Source organism: Clarias gariepinus, chromosome 14 (genome assembly GCF_024256425.1).
Source record: "Clarias gariepinus isolate MV-2021 ecotype Netherlands chromosome 14, CGAR_prim_01v2, whole genome shotgun sequence".
NCBI classification, from domain to species: Eukaryota; Metazoa; Chordata; class Actinopteri; order Siluriformes; family Clariidae; genus Clarias; species Clarias gariepinus.
This window is the reverse complement of record NC_071113.1, coordinates 31,658,759-31,686,744: the sequence shown is the minus strand read 5'-3', so window position 1 is coordinate 31,686,744 and position 27,986 is coordinate 31,658,759. Positions and strand designations below refer to the sequence as shown.

At 43.3% G+C, this 27,986-nt stretch overlaps 1 protein-coding gene across 2 annotated transcripts; it reads right to left on the bottom strand.

The window, feature by feature from the left end:
* Positions 1 to 16: 16 nt before the first annotated feature.
* On the bottom strand, positions 17 to 23,130 carry tbata (thymus, brain and testes associated). 2 transcript variants are annotated; one of them, XM_053511973.1, is made up of 9 exons: positions 23,074 to 23,130; positions 20,592 to 20,781; positions 6,710 to 6,880; positions 6,306 to 6,394; positions 3,744 to 3,935; positions 2,830 to 2,911; positions 1,663 to 1,795; positions 938 to 990; positions 17 to 383 (listed from the first exon to the last, which is right to left on the bottom strand). In XM_053511973.1, exons 2-9 carry the CDS (start codon positions 20,776 to 20,778, stop codon positions 292 to 294), a joined length of 999 nt encoding a protein of 332 aa, XP_053367948.1. In that variant the 5' UTR covers positions 20,779 to 20,781; positions 23,074 to 23,130; the 3' UTR covers positions 17 to 291. The 2 variants fall into 2 exon arrangements, with proteins under 2 accessions (XP_053367948.1, XP_053367949.1); XM_053511974.1 differs by lacking the exon at positions 23,074 to 23,130 and adding an exon at positions 22,818 to 22,866.
* Positions 23,131 to 27,986: the final 4,856 nt, after the last annotated feature.

Here is a 27,986-nt window from a genome sequence, read left to right as displayed (position 1 = left end):
TGATTTTATGTTATTTATTTTACAGAAGAGAATAAGGGAGTCAGCATTAAGTCATGTTTTACCAAATCATTAGCACTTAGTCTACTTGAACACATTCACTACATAGGTGCCCTACTGTCCAAGTGAACAAGGGGATGTGATTATAGCTATAGATTATAGAGGATTATATAGAAGTGTTAAAGGTGAGGAGTGTTGTGGTTCATCCTACAACTAATCACTGGTTCATATCTACTTCAAAAACTAATAATAATTGTGTGTGTGTGTGTGTGTGTGTGTGTGTGTGTGTTTGTGTTAGTGACTCTGTTCTTCTTGGCTTGCAGAATCGTTGAGGTTTTCGTTCTCATCTGGTCGAACACGCAAGACTTCAGCATCTCCGATCCGCTCTGTAGGACACACACACACACACACACACACACAGTGCAAGATATTACAGGGATAAAGTGGACCTGGGCTTTTTCTCCCTGATAAATTATTATTATTACGCTCTGCAGGGTGTGAGTCGTGACTCGGGCCGCGGTGTGATTAGTGAAAAGCCTGGAGTGCAGAGTGACGCGCGCGTCTCGACACACTCCTGAGGTTCACAATGTTTTATGCAGTACTGAGTGCTGAGGGACAGGGACGGGTTCTGGATCACACCCATCCATCACACCCATCCATCACATTCATTAATCTCAACATCTTTAATCACATCACCCACACTGTCCATCACATCCCTCCTTTTAATAGTCACCCATTACCTTTATACTATTAACATCCATCACATCTCTCAATCACATCTATCCTTTTTAACATCCATCACATCCATCCATCCATCAGAACTATCTGTCCTGTCTGTCCATCACATGTCCATTACATCCATCCATCAATTTTTATCATTGTATCCATTATAATTACACACACACACACACACACACACACACACACACACAGCAGGTACCTGGTTTCTCTTTAACTGCTTTCTCTTTCTCCGTCTCTTCAGCTGAACACACACTGCAGGAACAGAGACAGATACATTAGTGTGTGTGTGTGTGTGTGTGTGTGTGTGTGTGTGTGTGTGTGTGTGTGTGTGTGTGTGTGTGTGTGTGTTGACTAGTGCACTAATGAGAGCTTTTACTCTAAAGTGACTTATCATCCTGATTGTTTATGATCCAGCATGTACACACACACACACACACACACACACACAACTCTGGATCATGCCCTGTTCTCTGTGCTGATGAAGAAGTGTTTAATTGGAGATTAATGTGATCATCACCACGAGCTCAAATCATCATATTAGTCTTTTTATATTTCATTATTTATTCATCTCGACCTCTGAGACCTGCTGCGTAACACGACTCTGAACACCAGGAACTTTCCTCCTGTCGACACTGAGAGTTTGGACAGAATAAAGAGACCAGAACAATTCATGGTGTTCCATTCTGAATAAAACACCATGGGGACATAATTTGGGACGCGTACAATGGATAAAGTAAACTGGTGGGATGAACTCTATCCTGGTGTTGAACTCTATCCTGGTGTTGAACTCTATCCTGGTGTTGAACTCTATCCTGGTGGGATGAACTCTATCCTGGGGATGAACTCTATCCTGGTGTTGAACTCCATCCTGGTGTTGAACTCCATCCTGGTGTTGAGGTTGAGGTGTAGTTTGGGAAGCCTCACCTCCTCATGCGGCGTTTGCGGCGTGTCTGAAGCGGAGCCTCGGTTTGACCCGTGATGGGGAACTGTGGCTGCTGAAGGAGAGCCGAGGAGTCACACATGGCCTGCTGGAGCATCCCGAGAACTAGCTGTTTCTCTGAAACACAAACGCGCATTAAAAACACAAACAATCCACATAGACTATGAATGTGCTGCAGTTTCTATTAGGGTTGTCAAATGACTCCAATAATAACATTCAAGGACATTTAGAAAGCATTTAAATATTAACTGTGATGTGTATTACCATGAATTTTGTGGTCGAGTTAAATGAGGAACAATAAAATTTATACATAAAACGTTGAGCCGAAAATGCCCCATTTTTATGATGTCATAAAAACCCCCAGGGCTTTTCTGGGGTTCAGGAATCAGTGTATCCTGACATTTACTGTGATTATTAGTTGTAGCATTGTATCATGGGTGCAGCCTGAGGATAGGGGCGATGGGGCAGACGGGAGGGTATGATGGGGCAGATGGGGTGATGGGGCAGATGGGGGGGGGGGTGATGGGGCAGATAGGGTGATGGGGCAGATAGGAGGGTATGATGGGGCAGATGGAGTGATGGGGCAGATCGGAGGGGGAGATAGGGCATTGGAGCTGGTAGCCCTGGAACAGGACTCTCTAGCATTTTCTTTGTTTTCAGCAGCTCTCTGTTGCAGACACAGATGAGGAAAGTGTGCTGGTGTGCTAATAAAGTTTCCCCAAGAGCAATTTGGAACTGCACTCCTATCGATTCACCTGGAGAACCTTTGCTCCTCAAAAAACGAAATGGGCAAGCTCAGTAACCCTGGGAGGTGAAAGAAGGTTTTACTCATATATCACATGGGACAGGATGTACAGTTCACTAGCTGGAGTTATAGTCTGTAATCTGCTGTAATCCGGTAATAATCACATTACCCACGTCTACACATATACTAATCCCATCTGAATAAGGCTTTAGTCTCATTAACTTTCAGTAAGAACAAAGTGCAAAATGGCAAAATGACAGAGAATAAAATCTAATTAAAAGTTTAATTAAAACTAATTAAGTCTAATTAAACATAATTACACGTATCAGTGAATACAGTATTATATAATTAGTTTTTACTCTCTATTTAAATTACTTTGTTAAAGTTAAAAGAATTCTTTTCTCACCTGGCTCTCCAGCCAGAAGAAGCCACTGCTGCACCAGAGACAGCGAGTCCGTCTGCAGGATCTGACACAACAGCTCCAACACCTACAACAAGCGTAATCAGAACTCACGCAAGAGCAGGACTGAAGTTCGACAGCAATGTTTGATCATTATCATCATCATTATCATCATCATCATCATTATTATGATCATTATCATCATTATTATTATTATTGTTATTATTATTATTGTTATTATTATTAATCATAATTATTATTATTGTTATTATTATTATTATTATTATTATTATTGTTGTTTTTATTATTAGTACTTTTCCTTTCTTTTTTAAGACTTAAAACATCATGGCTTTGGGAGATTAGTTTAAATAACATTTATGAGGATCCATGTAGAATGTGTAAAACCACAGTGAGTTAATTATTTGTCTTTAATGTTTCGTTATTATTTACGTCTAAACTATTTCTCGGATATAATTAGATGAAGGCATGAAGGCATCTGCATCACGTTCAGCTCCATCAGTTCAGGTAATTGATTAGGAAAGCTTTCATGCTGAATATTCCCTTTGCTGATTGCAAATAAGTCAAATTGATTCTGTCTGTGATTAAACAAACTTAAAAGTAAAAACAAAACCATCCTGAAGTGTGTGCATGACAGACAACATCCTCGTAAAATAGTTTCTTTTACTTGTTCAGAAATACAGTTCAGGAGAAAAGGTGAAGAACTCTTGTGTTTAGAGCTCATACCTACAGTCCGAGCAGAGAGAACACGAGCTGGAATGCTGGTAGGTTCTGGTGTGATCAGGTGTGTTTAAGTGTGTTTTGGTGTGTGTGAATGTGTTCAGGTTTTCAGGTGTGTTTGTGTATGCTGATGAGTGTTCAGGTTATGTTGAGGTGGGTCCAGATGTGTGCAGGTGTGTTACCCTGAGTTCCTGCCCCTCCAGGTTGGTGGTTCCTGGTTGTATCTGTGAAGCCTGAGGTCTGTTAGTTCCTGGACGTGAATTTTGAGTTTGGAGGTCACGGCGTTTGGTTCTCCAGGATGTCGGAGGAATGATGCGACCCGTTTCAGACGAGTACTGGGTCTTCCTGCGCATTGGCTCCTCCTCTCTGATGATCTACACAAAAATACATTTATCTGAATTCAAGGAACATGGGAGAAAAAAATCATCCAGAGCATTCAAACTGTGTGACACAGTAATGTTCCTGTACTGATGTGAGTTCTGCTGTTCTGAGGAGGAGCCAGGGTCCAATTGTGTTTTGTGTTCATGCAGCACTTTATAAGACAATAAACCGATTTTTTCATTACATCACTGGATAAGAAGGATAATCTTTCCTTTACATAAAGTTAGAAGAAAGTACAAGCTGGACAATAACAGAAGCAGAAGAAGACAGACTTTCTTCTGTAGATCTCTCATAATGTACACATAGACAGAGCCGGAATATTAACCAGCCTTCAGTAAACCTCCTAAAGGATGTAGCATTAATAATAGAAAAGCTGATATTCCTCATAGTTCCTGAGGGCAAAGCTGTGAAATGGAGCAGAGATGTCTGAGAGTATGTGCAGACATTAGACCTCATTTGATCTTCCAAAGGTGTCTCAGTTTTACCCTAATCACTGCCTTTAGCTACAGGCTGAGAAAAGAGCTAGGTGCATAAACAAGCTTCAGCTAGTCCAGAATGCAGCAGCGAGAGTCCTCACTAGAACCAGAAGATATGAGCACATCACCCCTATCTTATCTTCACTGCACTGGCTCTTTGTGAAATTTCACATTAAGTTTAAAATACTACTATTGACCTATAAAGCATTAAATGGTCTCGTGTCATTGTACCTGAGTGAACTGCTATATTTTTGTGATCTACCACGCCTACTTTGATTAAAAGGTGCAGGCTGCTTGTTGGTACCTTATATTATAAAAACTACACCAGTTTATTTCCAAGCCCTACATGTATTGAATAGCCTTCCAATTAATGTTCGGGACTCAGATACAGTCTCAATGTTTAAGTCTAGGCTAAAAAACTATGTATTTAGCCAAGCATTTTGTAAATAGATTTGCCTCCCTGTTTCTCTCTCTCACTACACGTCTCTCCTGATCCGCCAGTGATCCAGACCCCCTCTGTCCTCTGGACCTGTCTGACTCATCCTGGTGTCCCTCTTCTGGTTGGAGATCTCATCACATGGACTGTGTGGTCTGTCTGGGATGCGTGTGGTGACTGGGGACGGTTCCTACTTTACCATGAAGACAGTCCTGTCCTCTGTTCTGATACAGACAGCTGTTCTCTGAGGACTCGTGACTGCAGTCGCTCGATAGTTCAGGACTGGAGTTTCCTACAGTCTACCTGAGCCTCCAATAACCAACTGGACTCCATATGAACTTCTCCACATCTCCTGTTATACTGAACCTCCAGCCTCCTAACACACAGTTATACCAGGCACTGACTTATGTTAATATTATCTCATATCCCCCTAATGAGGATGGTTTCAAACTAATAGTTATAGTTTATACTTTTTTTTCTGTATATGTTGTAATTTATCTCCATTCATTTTTAATTCTGCAAAGCTTTATGACAATGACATTGTTAAAAGTGCTATAAAAATTTAAAATAATTGAATTAAACAGACATGGAGTGAAATCTCCTGGTGTTCCGACAGGCCAGACACAAAGAAACCTCATTTCATGAACAGGAATCTGGCTGAGTATCTTGCCTAAGTTCATTATTAGTAACTGGAGAAACCAAGAGTCCATAAAACAGACCAGAAGTTTCTTTTATTTCAGAAATTAGTTTACATGTGAGCTGTCATATATCTCAGTCTCAAGCCATGGCTGCTCTTCCTGTGCCTTTATACTCAAGATAATGAAAGTAAAACAGCCTGGGTGTGGTGGAGGACCAGAAACAAATCATCCTCTTACACCAGTGCATCCCATCATCCAGTCATTCCAGCATAACCGTGGATTCTTCAGTACAAATGATAATAATATAAAATCATGAGTTCACATCATGGGCCAGATAGAGATATAACCAGGATCTTCATTTGCATAATTTATGCCTCTGCTGATACCTCCTGAGTAATGGCGTCTCCCAAATGCCATAAAGATGATGTTATTGAAATTGATGTCACTTCTTGTTTCTCTTGTTTCCATGAAAGTCCTGCAGAAAAGAAATCTCAGGCGCAGGTGTCTCTGTGTTCTCCTGCATGATAATGTAACTACTTCACATACTTCATGTCTCTCCATGTACCTGGCAATATAAATATTAATATTGGGGTGTGAGCAGGAATAATTTGAATCTCTCTCCAACCTGATCTTGTATGCCTCAGCTCCTCGTCACTACGTGATAAAACATACAGCGTATGAAGTTCGAGGTATTACTCTGAGATGTGTTCTTCTCCATGCTGCTGTGTGAGACTGGCAAATATTTCTTATGCAGACATTTGATACTGACATAATTAATGATTTTCTTTTTAATAAATGCATCTGTTCCTCTACCTCGTGTTCAGCTCTTTTAGCTGCAGCTGAGAGACTGACTTTAGTCGCCAGGTCCTTCAGCTCCTCTCTCCACGCTTCAGAAATCAAAACTGTGGAAGAGGAGAAGAGGAAATCAGTTAACCACGCCCCCTGGGATGACCTCATAATCACTTACAGTTTAATTATTTTATTATTACACTGTTAGTGTTATTGATGGAGTGTTTAAAACAAATCATTGAAGAAAAAATGTACAATATGTTTCAGACGTGTTCATGTGGACCGTGTGCTGTAGACGTCCCCGTGAACAAGCTGTTGCTATAGAAACCGTGATCTACTGATTTTCAAAACAAGAGCGTTAATATAAGCCTGCTGTTGCAGTAAATGAAGGCGTTATCAGTTTGTTAACGCTGGAGTTTATCTCTCACCTGCACCTGGCTTGGCTCCGTCAGCTCGCGGGTAAGTGATGTGATACGGGAGCGAAGTGGACGTGTGTGTAGCGCCGGACGTCACCTGACTCCTGATCAGTGGATGTGGGAAGAGAGGAGTGTTGCTGTACCAATCATCATTCACAATACACACCGGGCTTCCGTTCAAACCTCCAGCCATGATAATAAAACACACACACACACACACATAATAGTAAGTAATCAATAGTTAACACACCTCCCTTCGGATGAAAAATCTTTGCACATATCAGCCTATCTACTCCTGATTAATCAGCTCTAACACATGAACACACTCCAGGAAGTCATCCTGCCTTTTTCATTAAGGTTTTATTCTCTTTTTTTTTTAAATATACTCTTTTTAAGAAGCTCGCTAACCTGTAAAACAACTCTCCGCTCTTATCTTGGGGGTGTTTCGGGACAATGTTAATTGTTAAAAGCGCTGTACAAATAAAATTGAATTGAATTGTGTGTGTGTGTGTGTGGGTGTGTGTGTGTGTGTGTGTGTGGGTGTGGGTGTATCTGGGTTAGAGACGGCACCAAGATGATGCTCTGGGTGATGTTTCGATGGGAAACTTCGGGTTCTGCCCTTCATGTGGATGTTCCACTAAGCCACACCCCTTCATGAAGACGGTGTTCCCTGATGGACGTCAGTGTCCTCTTTCAGCAGGAGCGTCTGGAACGCACACAATGTTCAGCACAAATTCTCCAGATTCTCTCAATCCGATTAAGTGTCAGTGGGACGTGCTGGAAAGACACGTCTGATCCATGGAGGTCCGATCACACACACTTACGTGTTGTACACGTGTACAGTGTGTTTTCTCTGAGTTTCCTCTCCCGAATGTAATATTCATCATCTGGTGTTTATAAAGACTGTAAATGTACAGATATCTCTTTTTCTGTGTGTGTGTGTGTGTGTGTTAACTGTGAGGATAATGTTTTTCAAAGGTCACACACACAGACGCTGTGTGTACTGATGAGTGTTATTGCAACAAGAACAAAGTTTTTAGACAATCCATATTACTGCTGAGTGTATAATAAGGTCAACTGTTATATCACACACACACACACACACACACACACACACACACACACACACACATGGAGTGCACGTTTATATGAACAAATCCACTGTTTGTGTCAGTACCCTTTTAAACCAATACAGACTGGTTTGTATAACTGTGTGTGTGTGTGTGTGTGTGTGTGTGTGTGTGTGTGTGTGTGTGTGAGTGTTTGCAATGTACCAGAGAGAGAGCGAATTAGAGAAAACACTGACTAATACAGACTAGCTCAATTTAACCTATACTAACCCATTCCAGGACACTTAGGGCACTAATGAACACACACACACACACACACACTAACACACAGTGACACACACTAACACACACCAACACACAGTGAGCTAAGTCCAGGCTAAAAACCTATTTATTTAGCCAAGCATTGTTATAAATAGATTAGCCTTAGGTAAAGGAGCAGATCTGGGGGACTCATGGACGTAGAGTATTATGGTGAACTGGTGTGTTTGGATGCTGTCTTCCTCACTCTCATTGATCACTCAGGTTTGCTGACGGTGAGGTGATTGTTTGCTTTACATCTCAGTTCCCCCTTATGTTTGTGTTTCCTTCTGGCTCCTCCCTTTTAGTTATGATGTCATAGTTAGTCCTGCCGGAGTCTCTGCTTGCACTCTACAGTTAATATACATTCACATTATACATTGTGTGACTGTGACCATACCTAACTGCCATCTCTCCTCTTCTTCTCTTCCCCCCCCTCTTTCTTTTTCCTCCTTCCTCCTGTCCCCCCCTTTCACTCTTTCTCTCTCTCTCTGTCGAGCTACACATGTCGTTCCTGAGCTGCCAGTGATCCAGACTCCCTCTGCCCTCCGGACCTGTCTGACCCATCCTGGTGCCCCGCTTCTGGCTGAAGATCTCGTCACATGGATGCCCCGTGTGTCTCTCTGGGATGCGTCTGGTGTCTGGGAATGATTCTCTCTACCTAGAAAATGGTTCTGGCCCTGACTGGTGTTGGCAACTGTTTCTCTGGGGACTTGACAGTTCGATAGTTCATGACTGGAACTTCTTACAAGTCTACCTGGGTCTTCAATAACTACCTGGACTCCATATTAACATCAGTTAACATCAGCTATTATAGCTGAACTGCCTCCCACCCTACACACTGTATATATGCAGATCATTTACTGCTTTCTGTTTCACCCAGATGAGGATGGGTTCCCTGTTGAGTCTGGTTCCTCTCAAGGTTTCTTCCTATTACCATCTCAGGGAGTTTTTCCTTGCCACTCTCGCCCTCGGCTTGCTCACCAGGGACAAACTGACCATTTTGATTCATACAAATTCACATTTCATACAAACTTAAATAATTCTTTTGACTGTGTAAAGCTGCTTTGCGGCAATGAAAATTGCTAAAAGCGCTATAGAAATAAAATTGAATTGAATTGAATTGAAATTGACACACACTAACACACACTAACACACAGTAACACACACTAACACACACTAACACACAGTGACACACGGTAACACACACTAACACACAGTGACACACACTAACACACACTGACACACACTGACACACACTAAAACACAGTAACACACAGTGACACACACTAACACACACTGACACACATTAACACACACTGACACACACTAACACACACTAACACACAGTGACAGACACTAATACACACTGACACACAATGACACGCAATGACACGCAATGACACACAATGACACACACTGACACACAGTGACACACACTGACACACAGTGACACACACTGACACACAGTGACACACACTGACACACACTGACACACATTAACACACACTAACACACACTAACACACAGTGACACACACTGACACACAATGACACACAGTGACACACACTAACACACAGTGACACACACTGACACACAATGACACACAGTGACACACACTAACACACACTAACACACACTAATACACACTGACACACAATGACACACACTGACACACACTGACACACACTAACACACAGTGACACACGCTAACACACACTGACACACACTGACACACAATGACACGCAATGACACACACTGGCACACATTAACACACACTAACACACAGTGACACACACTAACACACAGTGACACACAGTGACACACACTGACACACAGTGACACACATTAACACACACTAACACACACTAGCACACACTGACACACACTGACACACAGTGACACACAGTGACACACACTAACACACAGTGACACACACTAACACACAGTGACACACACTAAAACACACCAACACACAGTGACACACACTAACACACACTGACACACAGTGACACACACTAACACACAGTGACACACACTAACACATACTAACACACAGTGAGACACACTGACACACACTAACACACAGTGACACACAGTAACACACAGTGACACACAGTGACACACACTAACACACACTAACACCCAGTGACACACACTAAAACACACCAACACACAGTGACACACACTAACACACACTGACACACACTGACACACAGTGACACACACTAACACACACTGACACACATTAACACACACTGACACACACTAACACATACTAACACACAGTGAGACACACTGACACACACTAACACACAGTGACACACAGTAACACACAGTGACACACACTAACACACACTAACACACACTAACACCCAGTGACACACAGTGACACACACTAACACACACTAACACACAGTGACACACACTGACACACAGTGACACACACTAACACACACTGACACACGGTGACACACAGTGACACACAGTGACACACACTAACACACAGTGACACACACTGACACACAGTGACACACACTAACACACACTGACACACACTAGCACACAGTGACACACACTAACACACACCGACACACAGTGACACACAGTAACACACAGTGACACACACTAACACACACTGACACACAGTGACACACACTAACACACAGTGACACACAATGACACACAGTGACACACACTGACACACACAGTGACACACACTAACACACACTGACAGACACTAATACACACTGACACACAATGACACGCAATGACACACACTGACACACACTGACACACACTAACACACAGTGACACACACTGACACACAGTGACACACACTGACACACATTAACACACACTGGCACACGCTAACACACACTGACACACACTGACACACACTGACACACACTAACACACATTTACACACACTAACACACAGTGACACACACTGACACACAATGACACACAGTGACACACACTAACACACAGTGACACACAATGACACACAGTGACACACATTAACACACACTAACACACAGTGACACACACTGACACACACAGTGACACACAGTGACACACACTATCACACAGTGACACACACTGACACACAGTGACACACACTAGCACACAGTGACACACACTAACACACACCGACACACAGTGACACACAGTAACACACAGTGACACACACTAACACACAGTGACACACAATGACACACACTGACACACAGTGACACACACTGACACACAGTGACACACACTGACACACACAGTGACACACAGTGACACACAGTGACACACACTAATACACACTGACACACAGTGACACACACTGACACACAGTGACACACACTGACACACATTAACACACACTGACACACGCTAACACACAGTGACACACACTGACACACATTAACACACACTGACACACGCTAACACACACTGACACACAGTAACACACATTAACACACACTAACACACACTAACACACATTAACACACACTGACACACACTAACACACACTAACACACAGTAACACACATTAACACACACTGACACACGCTAACACACACTGACACACACTGACACACATTAACACACACTAACACACAGTGACACACACTAACACACAGTGACACACACTGACACACAATGACACACAGTGACACACACTGACACATTAACACACAGTGACACACACTAACACACACTGACACACACTGACACACAGTAACACACAGTGACACACACTAACACACACTGACACACAGTGACACACACTAACACACACTGACACACAGTAACACACAGTGACACACACTAACACACAGTGACACACACTAACACACAGTGACACACACTAACACACAGTGACACACACTAACACACACTAACACACACTGACACACAGTAACACACTGACACACACTGACAAAGTGACACACACTAACACACAGTGACTTACAGTGACACACACTGACACACACTGACACACAGTAACACACAGTGACACACACTAACACACACTAACACACAGTGACACACACTAACACACAGTGACACACACTAACACACACTGACACACAGTGACACACACTGACACACATTAACACACACTAACACACAGTGACACACACTAACACACAGTGACACACACTGACACACACTGACACATTAACACACACTAACACACACTAACACACACTGACACACAGTAACACACAGTGACACACACTAACACACAGTGACACACACTAACACACAGTGACACACACCAACACACAGTGACACACACTAACACACAGTGACACACACTGACACACAGTAACACACAGTGACACACACTAACACACACTGACACACAGTGACACACACTGACACACACTAACACACAGTGACACACAGTGACACACACTAACACACACTGACACACAGTAACACACAGTGACACACACTAACACACACTGACACACAGTGACACACACTGACACACACTAACACACAGTGACACACACTGACACACAGTGACACACACTGACACACATTAACACACACTGACACACGCTAACACCCACTGACACACACTGACACACATTAACACACACTAACACACACTAACACACAGTGACACACACTGACACACAATGACACACAGTGACACACACTGACACATTAACACACACTGACACACACTAACACACACTAACACACACTAACACACAGTAACACACATTAACACACACTGACACACGCTAACACACACTGACACACACTGACACACATTAACACACACTAACACACAGTGACACACACTAACACACAGTGACACACACTGACACACAATGACACACAGTGACACACACTGACACATTAACACACACTGACACACACTAACACACACTGACACACACTGACACACAGTAACACACAGTGACACACACTAACACACACTGACACACAGTGACACACACTAACACACACTGACACACAGTAACACACAGTGACACACACTAACACACAGTGACACACACTAACACACAGTGACACACACTAACACACACTAACACACACTGACACACAGTAACACACTGACACACACTGACAAAGTGACACACACTAACACACAGTGACTTACAGTGACACACACTGACACACACTGACACACAGTAACACACAGTGACACACACTAACACACACTAACACACAGTGACACACACTAACACACAGTGACACACACTAACACACACTGACACACACTGACACACAGTGACACACACTGACACACATTAACACACACTAACACACAGTGACACACACTAACACACAGTGACACACACTGACACACACTGACACATTAACACACACTAACACACACTAACACACACTGACACACAGTAACACACAGTGACACACACTAACACACACTGACACACAGTGACACACACTAACACACAGTGACACACACCAACACACAGTGACACACACTAACACACAGTGACACACACTGACACACAGTAACACACAGTGACACACACTAACACACACTGACACACAGTGACACACACTGACACACACTAACACACAGTGACACACACCAACACACAGTGACACACACTAACACACACTGACACACAGTAACACACAGTGACACACACTAACACACACTGACACACAGTGACACACACTGACACACACTAACACACAGTGACACACACCAACACACAGTGACACACACTAACACACAGTGACACACACTAACACACACTAACACACACTGACACACAGTAACACACTGACACACACTGAAAAAGTGACACACACTAACACACAGTGACTTACAGTAACACACTGACACACACTAACACACAGTGACTTACAGTGACACACACTGACACACAGTGACACACATTAACACACACTGACACACATTAACACACACTGACACACAGTAACACACACTAACACACAGTGACACACACTAACACACACTAGCACACAGTGACACACACTAACACACACTGACACACAGTGACACACAATGACACACACACTGACACACAGTGACACACACTGACACACACAGTGACACACACTAACACACAGTGACACACACTAACACACAGTGACACACACTGACACACACTGAAACATTAACACACACTAACACACACACACACTGACACACAGTAACACACAGTGACACACACTAACACACAGTGACACACACTAACACACAGTGACACACACCAACACACAGTGACACACACTAACACACAGTGACACACACTGACACACAGTAACACACAGTGACACACACTAACACACACTGACACACAGTGACACACACTGACACACACTAACACACAGTGACACACAGTGACACACACTAACACACACTGACACACAGTAACACACAGTGACACACACTAACACACACTGACACACAGTGACACACACTGACACACACTAACACACAGTGACACACACTGACACACAGTGACACACACTGACACACATTAACACACACTGACACACGCTAACACACACTGACACACACTGACACACATTAACACACACTAACACACACTAACACACAGTGACACACACTGACACACAATGACACACAGTGACACACACTGACACATTAACACACACTGACACACACTACCACACACTAACACACACTAACACACAGTAACACACATTAACACACACTGACACACGCTAACACACACTGACACACACTGACACACACTAACACACAGTGACACACACTAACACACAGTGACACACACTGACACACAATGACACACAGTGACACACACTGACACATTAACACACACTGACACACACTAACACACACTGACACACACTGACACACAGTAACACACAGTGACACACACTAACACACACTGACACACAGTGACACACACTAACACACACTGACACACAGTAACACACAGTGACACACACTAACACACAGTGACACACACTAACACACAGTGACACACACTAACACACACTAACACACACTGACACACAGTAACACACTGACACACACTGACAAAGTGACACACACTAACACACAGTGACTTACAGTGACACACACTGACACACACTGACACACACTGACACACAGTAACACACAGTGACACACACTAACACACACTAACACACAGTGACACACACTAACACACAGTGACACACACTAACACACACTGACACACACTGACACACAGTGACACACACTGACACACATTAACACACACTAACACACAGTGACACACACTAACACACAGTGACACACACTGACACACACTGACACATTAACACACACTAACACACACTAACACACACTGACACACAGTAACACACAGTGACACACACTAACACACACTGACACACAGTGACACACACTAACACACAGTGACACACACTAACACACAGTGACACACACTGACACACAGTAACACACAGTGACACACACTAACACACACTGACACACAGTGACACACACTGACACACACTAACACACAGTGACACACACCAACACACAGTGACACACACTAACACACACTGACACACAGTAACACACAGTGACACACACTAACACACACTGACACACAGTGACACACACTGACACACACTAACACACAGTGACACACACCAACACACAGTGACACACACTAACACACAGTGACACACACTAACACACACTAACACACACTGACACACAGTAACACACTGACACACACTGAAAAAGTGACACACACTAACACACAGTGACTTACAGTAACACACTGACACACACTAACACACAGTGACTTACAGTGACACACACTAACACACAGTGACACACACTGACACACAATGACACACAGTGACACACACTGACACATTAACACACACTGACACACACTAACACACACTAACACACAGTAACACACACTAACACACAGTGACACACACTAACACACACTAGCACACAGTGACACACACTAACACACACTGACACACAGTGACACACAATGACACACACACTGACACACACTGACACACACTGACACACACAGTGACACACACTGACACACAGTGACACACACTGACACACACACTAACACATACTGACACACAGTGACACACACTAACACACACTGACACACAGTAACACACAGTGACACACACTAACACACAGTGACACACACTAACACACAGTGACACACACTAACACACAGTGACACACACTAACACACACTAACACACAGTAACACACTGACACACACTGACAAAGTGACACACACTAACACACAGTGACTTACAGTGACACACACTGACACACACTGACACACAGTAACACACAGTGACACACACTAACACACACTAACACACAGTGACACACACTAACACACAGTGACACACACTAACACACACTAGCACACAGTGACACACACTAACACACACTGACACACAGTGACACACAATGACACACACACTGACACACACTGACACACACAGTGACACACACTGACACACAGTGACACACACTGACACACACACTAACACATACTGACACACAGTGACACACACTAACACACTGACACACAGTAACACACAGTGACACACACTAACACACAGTGACACACACTAACACACAGTGACACACACTAACACACAGTGACACACACTAACACACACTAACACACACTGACACACAGTAACACACTGACACACACTGACAAAGTGACACACACTAACACACAGTGACTTACAGTGACACACACTGACACACACTGACACACAGTAACACACAGTGACACACACTAACACACACTAACACACAGTGACACACACTAACACACAGTGACACACACTAACACACACTGACACACACTGACACACAGTGACACACACTGACACACATTAACACACACTAACACACAGTGACACACACTAACACACAGTGACTTACAGTAACACACTGACACACACTAACACACAGTGACTTACAGTGACACACACTGACACACAGTGACACACATTAACACACACTGACACACATTAACACACACTAACACACAGTAACACACACTAACACACAGTGACACACACTAACACACACTAGCACACAGTGACACACACTAACACACACTGACACACAGTGACACACAATGACACACACACTGACACACAGTGACACACACTGACACACACAGTGACACACACTGACACACAGTGACACACACTGACACACACACTAACACATACTGACACACAGTGACACACACTGACACACATTAACACACACTAACACACAGTGACACACACTAACACACAGTGACACACACTGACACACACTGACACATTAACACACACTAACACACACTAACACACACTGACACACAGTAACACACAGTGACACACACTAACACACAGTGACACACACTAACACACAGTGACACACACCAACACACAGTGACACACACTGACACACAGTAACACACAGTGACACACACTGACACACACTGACACATTAACACACACTAACACACACTAACACACACTGACACACAGTAACACACAGTGACACACACTAACACACAGTGACACACACTAACACACAGTGACACACACCAACACACAGTGACACACACTGACACACAGTAACACACAGTGACACACACTAACACACACTGACACACAGTGACACACACTGACACACACTAACACACAGTGACACACAGTGACACACACTAACACACACTGACACACAGTAACACACAGTGACACACACTAACACACACTGACACACAGTGACACACACTGACACACACTAACACACAGTGACACACACTGACACACAGTGACACACACTGACACACATTAACACACACTGACACACGCTAACACACACTGACACACACTGACACACATTAACACACACTAACACACACTAACACACAGTGACACACACTGACACACAATGACACACAGTGACACACACTGACACATTAACACACACTGACACACACTAACACACACTAACACACACTAACACACAGTAACACACATTAACACACACTGACACACGCTAACACACACTGACACACACTGACACACATTAACACACACTAACACACAGTGACACACACTAACACACAGTGACACACACTGACACACAATGACACACAGTGACACACACTGACACATTAACACACACTGACACACACTAACACACACTGACACACACTGACACACAGTAACACACAGTGACACACACTAACACACACTGACACACAGTGACACACACTAACACACACTGACACACAGTAACACACAGTGACACACACTAACACACAGTGACACACACTAACACACAGTGACACACACTAACACACACTAACACACACTGACACACAGTAACACACTGACACACACTGACAAAGTGACACACACTAACACACAGTGACTTACAGTGACACACACTGACACACACTGACACACAGTAACACACAGTGACACACACTAACACACACTAACACACAGTGACACACACTAACACACAGTGACACACACTAACACACACTGACACACAGTGACACACACTGACACACATTAACACACACTAACACACAGTGACACACACTAACACACAGTGACACACACTGACACACACTGACACATTAACACACACTAACACACACTGACACACAGTAACACACAGTGACACACACTAACACACACTGACACATTAACACACACTAACACACACTGACACACAGTAACACACAGTGACACACACTAACACACACTGACACACAGTGACACACACTAACACACAGTGACACACACCAACACACAGTGACACACACTAACACACAGTGACACACACTGACACACAGTAACACACAGTGACACACACTAACACACACTGACACACAGTGACACACACTGACACACACTAACACACAGTGACACACACCAACACACAGTGACACACACTAACACACACTGACACACAGTGACACACACCAACACACAGTGACACACACTAACACACAGTGACACACACTAACACACACTAACACACACTGACACACAGTAACACACTGACACACACTGAAAAAGTGACACACACTAACACACAGTGACTTACAGTAACACACTGACACACACTAACACACAGTGACTTACAGTGACACACACTGACACACAGTGACACACATTAACACACACTGACACACATTAACACACACTAACACACAGTAACACACACTAACACACAGTGACACACACTAACACACACTAGCACACAGTGACACACACTAACACACACTGACACACAGTGACACACAATGACACACACACTGACACACAGTGACACACACTGACACACACAGTGACACACACTGACACACAGTGACACACACTGACACACACACTAACACATACTGACACACAGTGACACAATGACACACAGTGACACACACTAACACACACTGACACACAGTGACACACACTAACACACATTAACACACACTGACACACGCTGACACACACTGACACACAGTGACACACACTGACACACACTGACACACACTGACACACGCTAACACACACTCACACACAGTGACACACACTGACACACTAACACACACTAACACACACTAACACACAGTGACACACACTAACACACACTAACACACGGTGACACACAGTGACACACAGTGACACACACTAACACACAGTGACACACACTAACACACACTGACACACAGTGACACACAGTGACACACACTAACACACACTGACACACACTAACACACACTGACACACAGTGACACACACTAACACACATTAACACACACTGACACACGCTGACACACACTCACACACAGTGACACACACTGACACACACTAACACACACTAACACACACTAACACACAGTGACACACACTAACACACACTGACACACAGTGACACACAGTGACACACGCTAACACACACTCACACACAGTGACACACACTGACACACACTAACACACACTAACACACACTAACACACAGTGACACACACTAACACACACTGACACACACTAACACACAGTGACACACACTAACACACAGTGACACACACTAACACACACTGACACACAGTGACACACAGTGACACACACTAACACACACTGACACACACTGACACACACTGAGAAAGTGACACACACTAACACACAGTGACTTACAGTGACACACACTGACACACACTAACACACAGTGACACACAGTGACACACATTGACACACAGTGACACACACTAACACACAGTAACACACACACAGTAACACACTCCACTGAAGAGGAAACAGACGTGATTTCCGCACTGCTTCCTCCTCGTGTCTGCCGTCTCACGTCCCTAACCTCCCCCCTAGCGCCCCCCCCCCGCTCTTTAACACGTGCCCCTAGACTCCAGCCCTCCAGTGAATTTGGAGGTTAAAGGGGCGTCGGTCAGAGGTTCCTGCGCCGTACCTGATATGTGTTTGACCCTGTTAGGATGAGGGTTGTGTCTGGAGAAAAACGAGTGATGACTGAATGTGCCGAAACGAGCGCTGCTGCTGGTGCTCACTCTCGGGCTCACTTTCTTCAGATCAGGAATAATGGGTGCAGGGGTCTGACTCTTCAGGGCTTTCTGGTCATCTTTCTCTCGCAACTCCATGACCTGACAACAGAAGTAAAATCATCAGAGGCATAGTTTTTTCTCGTTAGGTTTTATTTGAGAACAAAATTTGGTATCAGTGACCAGGACCAGACGTTGTTAAAAATAAGGTGAAACTAAAAGTTTTGCCTGATGTTGTTTATCTAATTTAAAACTCCATGTTCAAATTACGAGCTTGGACAGTTGAAGGTAAGGAGCAACATATATTACTGAAATTGTGTCAGTCAGAAACTTCTTATGGACAAAGAGCTCATTACTATGCGTGACATCAAACCAAGTGCTCCTCATGTCCTTGGGTCAAATTAGTCCTGGCGATCTATGATCACTCAGCACTCAACAGTTCTGCTTACTGCCTGTTCTAATGCGGTTGTACAAAAGAGAGAAAAAAAATACATTATCCAGTTTCCTTTTTTGCTTTGCATTGAGGGTTTCATCCAATCAGGGGTATCTGACACGTCAACCTATCAAAGGCTGTGCTCCTGACTGTGTGCCAGCTCTGAGCTCAAACGTCCTACTTACTGTATGGATGTGTTTTTGGTGAAGTTTCCTTCAACCATCTAAAACTAACCAAGTACCAGGCAAAGCAGGCAATAAAACAAAAGGAGAACAAATGAACAATAAAAAAGGTCTCTTTTATGAGGAGCTGGACAGTACTTGGCTCAGACACTGTCCACAGCTACTGGCTAAAGAAACTAACAGCAATGTATAAACATCCAGCAACTGCTAGCAGGAGCTCCAACCCAAACTGGCTGACAAAAACACCCAGGAGTACATCTATAAGATGGCACCCATTGATGAGCTGCTGAGAAAAATACCTGAGGCAGCAGAGGACAGGAAATGAAGATCAGGCAGAGTAAGTGCCATAGCAAGACAAGACGTGCATGTGCATGGGCTGTAACAAGGAGACATGGCGGAGGTGGTTGACACACAGTCTGGACTAAAAGCAGCACTGATGCACTAATCATAGGAGCACAAGAGCAGGAAAAGCACACAATGAACAGCACAACCAAGAAACTGGTATAGTGTACAGGAACATCTGCACTGGTCCTTAGAAGGTCCTTAAAAATAAGAATGTGGAGAACAGCAGGCCTAAGATGTTGTGGGACCTCCAGATGGACAGGCAGATACAGGCTGATCAACTGAGCATTGCAAAAATAGACAAGGAACAGGAGGCAGCAGTGAGGACACAGAGGAGAACCTGGAGAAGAGCCGGTGCCTGGAGGACGAAATGGAGAGAATGTGAACAGGAAAGGACAAAATGGACAAAAATTCTCACAGTGGTGGTTCTCTGGGAGGTTTGCTCCAGCAGATCCCAGGACAAACATCTGAGCTCTCAGTCCAGTGGAGTGCAGCGCTAGGACCTGCTACGGCACAAACCTTCAAACTCACAGGTAGAAGACCAGAGGTTGAGGAAGTTACATACCACTCTTATTACTGTTTCTTTATACTTTTTATATTATCATTATTTTGTTCTGATGCAGATCATGAACAAAAGACACCACTGGAGCTTGTACAATGACGATAAAGTTCTGGCAGGTGGCTGTGGGACAACATCTAAAAACAAACATAACCACATTTCATCTTCTTTCTTTTTAAGAAAACCAACATCCAGGAACCAGAAACTATTTATTTTATATATTTCTATCTATGACCATCTGCAGTCCATCTAGGGGCCAGGGCTCTTTCCTTCACCATTCTCCTTCATGTCCATGCTCCTACTCCTGACCATACTTTGATGTCATCAATCCATCTTCTTGCTGGTTTTCCTACTCGCTGTTTCCAATTTTTGTTTCTTTCCATCATCTACATGATTCATCTTTCTTCTCTGATCCTGCATACACGCCCAAACAGACCCAATTTTCTCTTCTTGATAACTTCACCAATAGTTTTTCTTGCCCCGGATCTCTCCGAATTCTTTCATTCATCATCTTTTGTCAGCATCCAATTTTCAGAATCTTTCTATAGCATTTCATCTGGCAATGTCCTTCTGTCTTAGTGTCCATGTTTCACAGGTATGGAGTAATGTGGGGAAAACACACCTTATCAATATCTTCAGCTTGACTTTACTGATGTATCCACTCCGGACTTCATCCAGTGACAGAAAAGAACTCAAATAGTGTAACAGCAAATAATCAGACTGCTGAGCTACAAACTGCTCTACACATTCTGTTTTCTCTTCGCCAAGATGTACGTCTCTTTCATTGTCTCCCATCAACCCAAACTAGTATTCATTACTTTTAATAAAATAAAAATAATTTATAAAATAATAAAAAATTGTGTTAGCAGGTGGCTCACCTCGTCTCTCTCTCTCTCTCTCTCTCTCTCTCTGCTGTGGGTTTGTTGTTCCTCGAGACCAGCACTAATCCTCTCACTTGTGTGTGTGTATGTGTGTGTGTGTGTGTGTGTTTATTGTTACTAGGTAACACACAATGAACATAAGTGCAACTCTGGGTTTAAAGACTCACACACACACACACACACACACACTAGGGTTTTATTTTTCAAGATTGTGACATAAAACTCACAGCTCAGAGGCATTCTTTTCTAGTTGATGTAGTGCGTGCACACACACACACACACACACACTATGCATTGCCTCAAGAAGCTTGCTAATCGGCTAATTAGCATACAGGATGAACTCACATTATTCATAACCTCACACACTCAGACACACCGGCCACACACACCTGACCTCCAGCTCAAATAAGTGCTTTCTGCGTAACGCTTGTTTTTAAATTTACACTTTTTTTCCATCACACACACACACACACACACAAGAAGAACATGTTCAGATCTTTTCTATGATTCTCTCTGCACTCCTGTAGGTCAGACGTCGGCTGTAATCCTCACACTGTTTAACTGATCAGTTAACAATCAATAATCGATTAATCATCAATATGTCAGTTTAAACAAACAGAATTTAAAATAAAAATGGATGTGAATCTTCTGAGGAAGTCATGAGTCGCCTGCTGCATTTGTGATGTTAAAATAAATAAATGTTCCTCCTGAAAGTGACATGTAGAGGATCGTCACACTCATGACCTTATTGATGTTCCTGTTAAAAGTGAAACGCTGATCCAGGAACTGAGACGTTACTAATTTTCATATCATTCTCTCTAACTCCAAACCCCGGAGTGACCTCTGACCCTGACCTCCTAAAGCGATGAGTGCACATCTGTGTTCCTCCATGGATTCCTTGTGCTGTCAGATCATCTACACCAGTGTTCCTCGACCTGCACATGGGAGCGTTTCCCAGCTCCACCACACACACTTTACTTCAGAAGGAGTGTTAATGAGCCGCTGAGTCAGATCAGGTGTACTGTGAGCTGAGGAAACACTGAGGTGTGCAGGGCAGGGGGTCGCCCAGCTCATTAGGATGGAACATCAGCACTCACCTGCTTTTACTGCAGCGGACACCAAGGACAATTCAGCATGCTAACAACATCTACACTTCACCAAGGACTAAACACTAATCAGAGACACAAACCACCAACTGGTCTCTCCCCTGGAGTGTTAGAGGCATGCAGGAGGAGACTGAAGGACAGTTTGTCCAGACAGGAACGCAAACAATAGATCACGGTGAGAGTCGGTGTGTTCCAGTCCGTAACCAGGTGATCTAAACCCCAACACACTCGCTGCGCAGGGCCGAGATCTCTCCTCTTACACCCGCCAGCACTTTACATCTGACTCAGCAGCTAATCACGGCACCCTCCAACTCATAGGCCTGACCACACCCCACACTGTGCCACGCCCACTCTGGTCCTCCAGCACCGCTTCCTCCATCTCTCAGGGTACAAAGAGGACCTGCATCAGGACTCATCTCTGTTCTGGGACAAAGGTGGAGGAACGAACTCCCTGTAGATGTCCGAAGAGCCGAGTCTCTGGCAGTCGTCAAATTGTGACTTAAACGCCTCCAGTGTCTCTTCCTAAAGCACTTCAAACACAACCTTGTTTATACAATCTTGTGTGGTTTGTTACTACAGTATGTTCTCTCTACATCTTCTGGATAAGTGCGTCTGCCAAACAGCGTAAATATAAATGTGGAAAGCATAAAGGAAATAGAACCAGAGTGTAATCAGGAAGGAGTGACTGAAGGATCCCTGGCAGTGATAACCAGCGGATAACCTAAAAACTTCCTCGTGTAATTTCAATTACTGCCTCCTGTGCACACACAGCAGGAGGCGATGGTGAGTGACAGAAAGATGAAGAACATCAGGAGTGTGAGAGAGAGAGGGGGGGGGGGGAGGGAGGAAGAAAGAGAGAGAGAGAGGAAGAGAGAGGAAGAGAGAGAGGGAGAGAGAGAGAGAGAGAGGGAGAGAGGGAAAGAGAGAGAGGGAGAGAGAGAGAGAGAGAGGGGGAAGAGAGAGAGAGGAAGAGAGAGAGAGTGAGGAAGAGAGAGAAAGGAAGAGAGAGAGGGAGAGAGAGAGAGAGAGGGAGAGAGAGAGGGAGAGAGAGGAAGAAAGAGAAAGAGGAAGAGAGAGAGGAAGAGAGAGAGGGAGAGAGAGAGAGAAAGAGAGAGAGGAAGAGGGAAAGAGAGAGAGATGGTGAGATGTGAGAGAGAGGGAGAGAGAGAGAGAGAGAGATGGTGAGATGGTGAGAGAGACTCAGCTGTGTTTTAGGGGAACGTGATGAAGTGCTCGTCTGCAGTGCTACACTCCTCCCCTCTTCATCATACAAGAAACACTCTACACACACACCACCAACCCCATCTATATAAAGATAAGAAAGGTCTGGTCTGTACATCAGACAGAAATCTGAAATAATTCTGACCGTCTGTCCGTCTGTCTGGTCAGATTGTGTCACAGCATCACACAAAACTGTCTGGACAGAATTTAAGGAAACTTTAGCCGTCCTTCAGTATCTGTCTGAAGTTTAATCTGCACCACCAAAATCTAATGGTCATGTGACAGATTATAAACTGCAATTTTGACAGCGTACTGTGGGCGTGTCCTAAATCAACTGTCTGTCTAGACGTTACTGAATCTCCTGCAGTCCTTAGATCTCTGTCTGAAGTTTAATCTGCACCATCAGTGAATCTAAATGTGGAGTAAAAGTGATGTTATGAACAGTTATGTGTGGGATTTAATAATCTACTGTAAAATAATCTACTAATGCGCTACTGTCTCAATGTAAACAAACACCTGCACCAATAGATATTAATTAGAAAAGATAAAGTGAATATTTTGACTGGGATTAGTTCATATTTTCACTTTGGCTGAAATAACAGCGCTGAAGTGGTATAAGTGAATTTTAACACGCTGGAGTGGTTTTAAGACAAAACTTCATCTTTATGAAGTTCATGAAAATAAAGTTCATTGAACTGAACTGGAAGAAAAAGAGAGAGAGAGAGAGAAAAAGATTGAGAGGGAGAGAGAGGGAGATGGAGGATTGGAGCTCTACAGACTCACATGAGCACTTTCATCTGAAAGGGACAGAGCTGAGGGAGAGAGAGAGAGAGAGAGGGAGAGGGAGAGGGAGAGAGAGAGAGGGAGAGGGAGAGAGAGAGGGAGAGAGAGAGAGAGGGAGAGGGAGAGAGAGAGAGAGAGAGAGAGAGGGAGAGGGAGAGAGAGAGAGAGGGAGCATCAGCTGATTCTCGGGACTCCTGTCTTCAGTACCGGTGATAGACAGAGACGTGTGTAAGTGTGTGTGAGTCCATGTGTGTGTGTGTGTGTGTGTGTGTGTGACAAGCTTTAGATCAGTTACGTTCTGACTGTAAACACATGTTTGTAGTCTATCTGTCGCAGGTTTAGTGTTTGTGTAATATCAGTGTAAATCAGAGGAATATTTAATACTCAGTCTGGACTTCTGTACACACAGAGAGACACTTTATACACGTCATCTCTCTAACAAGGGCAGTTACTCTTCATCTTCTCTGTTCAAAGGTAAGCTGCAAAATTATTATATTAATATTATTATTGTTGTTTTTACAATTAAAATTAATAAATCTTTTAAAATTGACATTTAAGCTGCTAAAATTGTAAAAACATTTGTTAGATTATTTTATTATTTTCTGTTTTAATTGGTTCCAAATAATAGAAAATCTTTTTATTTAAAATGAGAATAAAAAAAAAATTTTTATTATAAATAAATCTGCAAGTTTTTATTTTAAAAGTTTTATTTATTTATAATAAAATTATTCCTTTATTTATTCACATTTTTAAAAAGAAACTTAAATTTAGCATTTCAATAATTTCAAACGATCCATTTTATGTGCATGAACTGGTCAAACTGGTTTAGTTGTAGTGCAGAACCTGTTGCATAAGAATGCTCAGTACCGGTCGCCCCTGAGGTATGGACCGCGGTTCTATAAACATTTGTAGATGTAAACAGGAAGTATCTCACGTGTAATAAAAAAATAAAGAATAGAAATAAAACATAGACACTGCAGTGCAATTATTACAATATGTTCAGTGTGTAAGTGACTGTATAAGTCACTTTTCTCTCTATCCTAAGTCCGGTATATTGTGTGTGTGTGTGTGTGTGTGTGTGTGTGTGTGTGTGTGTGTGAGTTTGCGGGAGAAATGTGTCGGCCTTACCAGTTTCAATGAATCAGTCAGGGAGCACAATAGTAGAAAATGTCTGTCCTGTAAAGCTGTCCTAATGATGAATAATAAGTCTAATACAGTGGAAAACGTTGACAGAATGGCGTCTGGGATTCCCCTCGCGATTTAAAGGCGCAGAGACAACTGTGAGTTTCATTTCTTAGGCGCGGTTACAGTTTTTGTGGGGAAAGGGGACAGAGATTTAGTCAAGTGGGTTGGTCTGCTTAACATTGTATATTCGTGTCAAAGACATATAAGACTCACTGTCGGAGTTATGAACAAATCCGACTTATGAACAATTCTGACTTACGAATGTGCTCCTGGAACAGAACTCGTTTGTAAGTAGGGGACGATCTGTATTGTGTTTAGAAGCTACCTTCTAAGACACAAGTAATCATATACTTTATATGCGATGATTCATAAATCATATCCCATAATTCACATTGCACATTCCATATACTTTATATTTATATTTTATTTAGTATATATTGTAGATTTTATTTTTTACATTCTTTTCTATTGGCATTTTGCCTCTCTTATTTTCTTTTTAGGTCAACAGTCGTGTCAGCATTTCACTGTATGTCATAGTGTGTGTGCTTGTGTGTGTGACGAATAAAAAATGAGAATTTAAGTATATAATTTTTTCTATCAAGCAAAATGGCGGCG

Excerpts from the sequence above, each read along its gene's own strand:
- tbata (XM_053511973.1), bottom strand. The coding sequence starts at position 20,778 with ATGGAGTTGCGAGAGAAAGATGACCAGAAAGCCCTGAAGAGTCAGACC. Across the intron at positions 6,395-6,709 it reads CGGAGCCAAGCCAGGTGCAG|TTTTGATTTCTGAAGCGTGG; the intron begins GTGAGAGATAAA and ends CCTCTTCCACAG. Across the intron at positions 384-937 it reads AGCAGTTAAAGAGAAACCAG|AGCGGATCGGAGATGCTGAA; the intron begins GTACCTGCTGTG and ends TGTGTCCTACAG.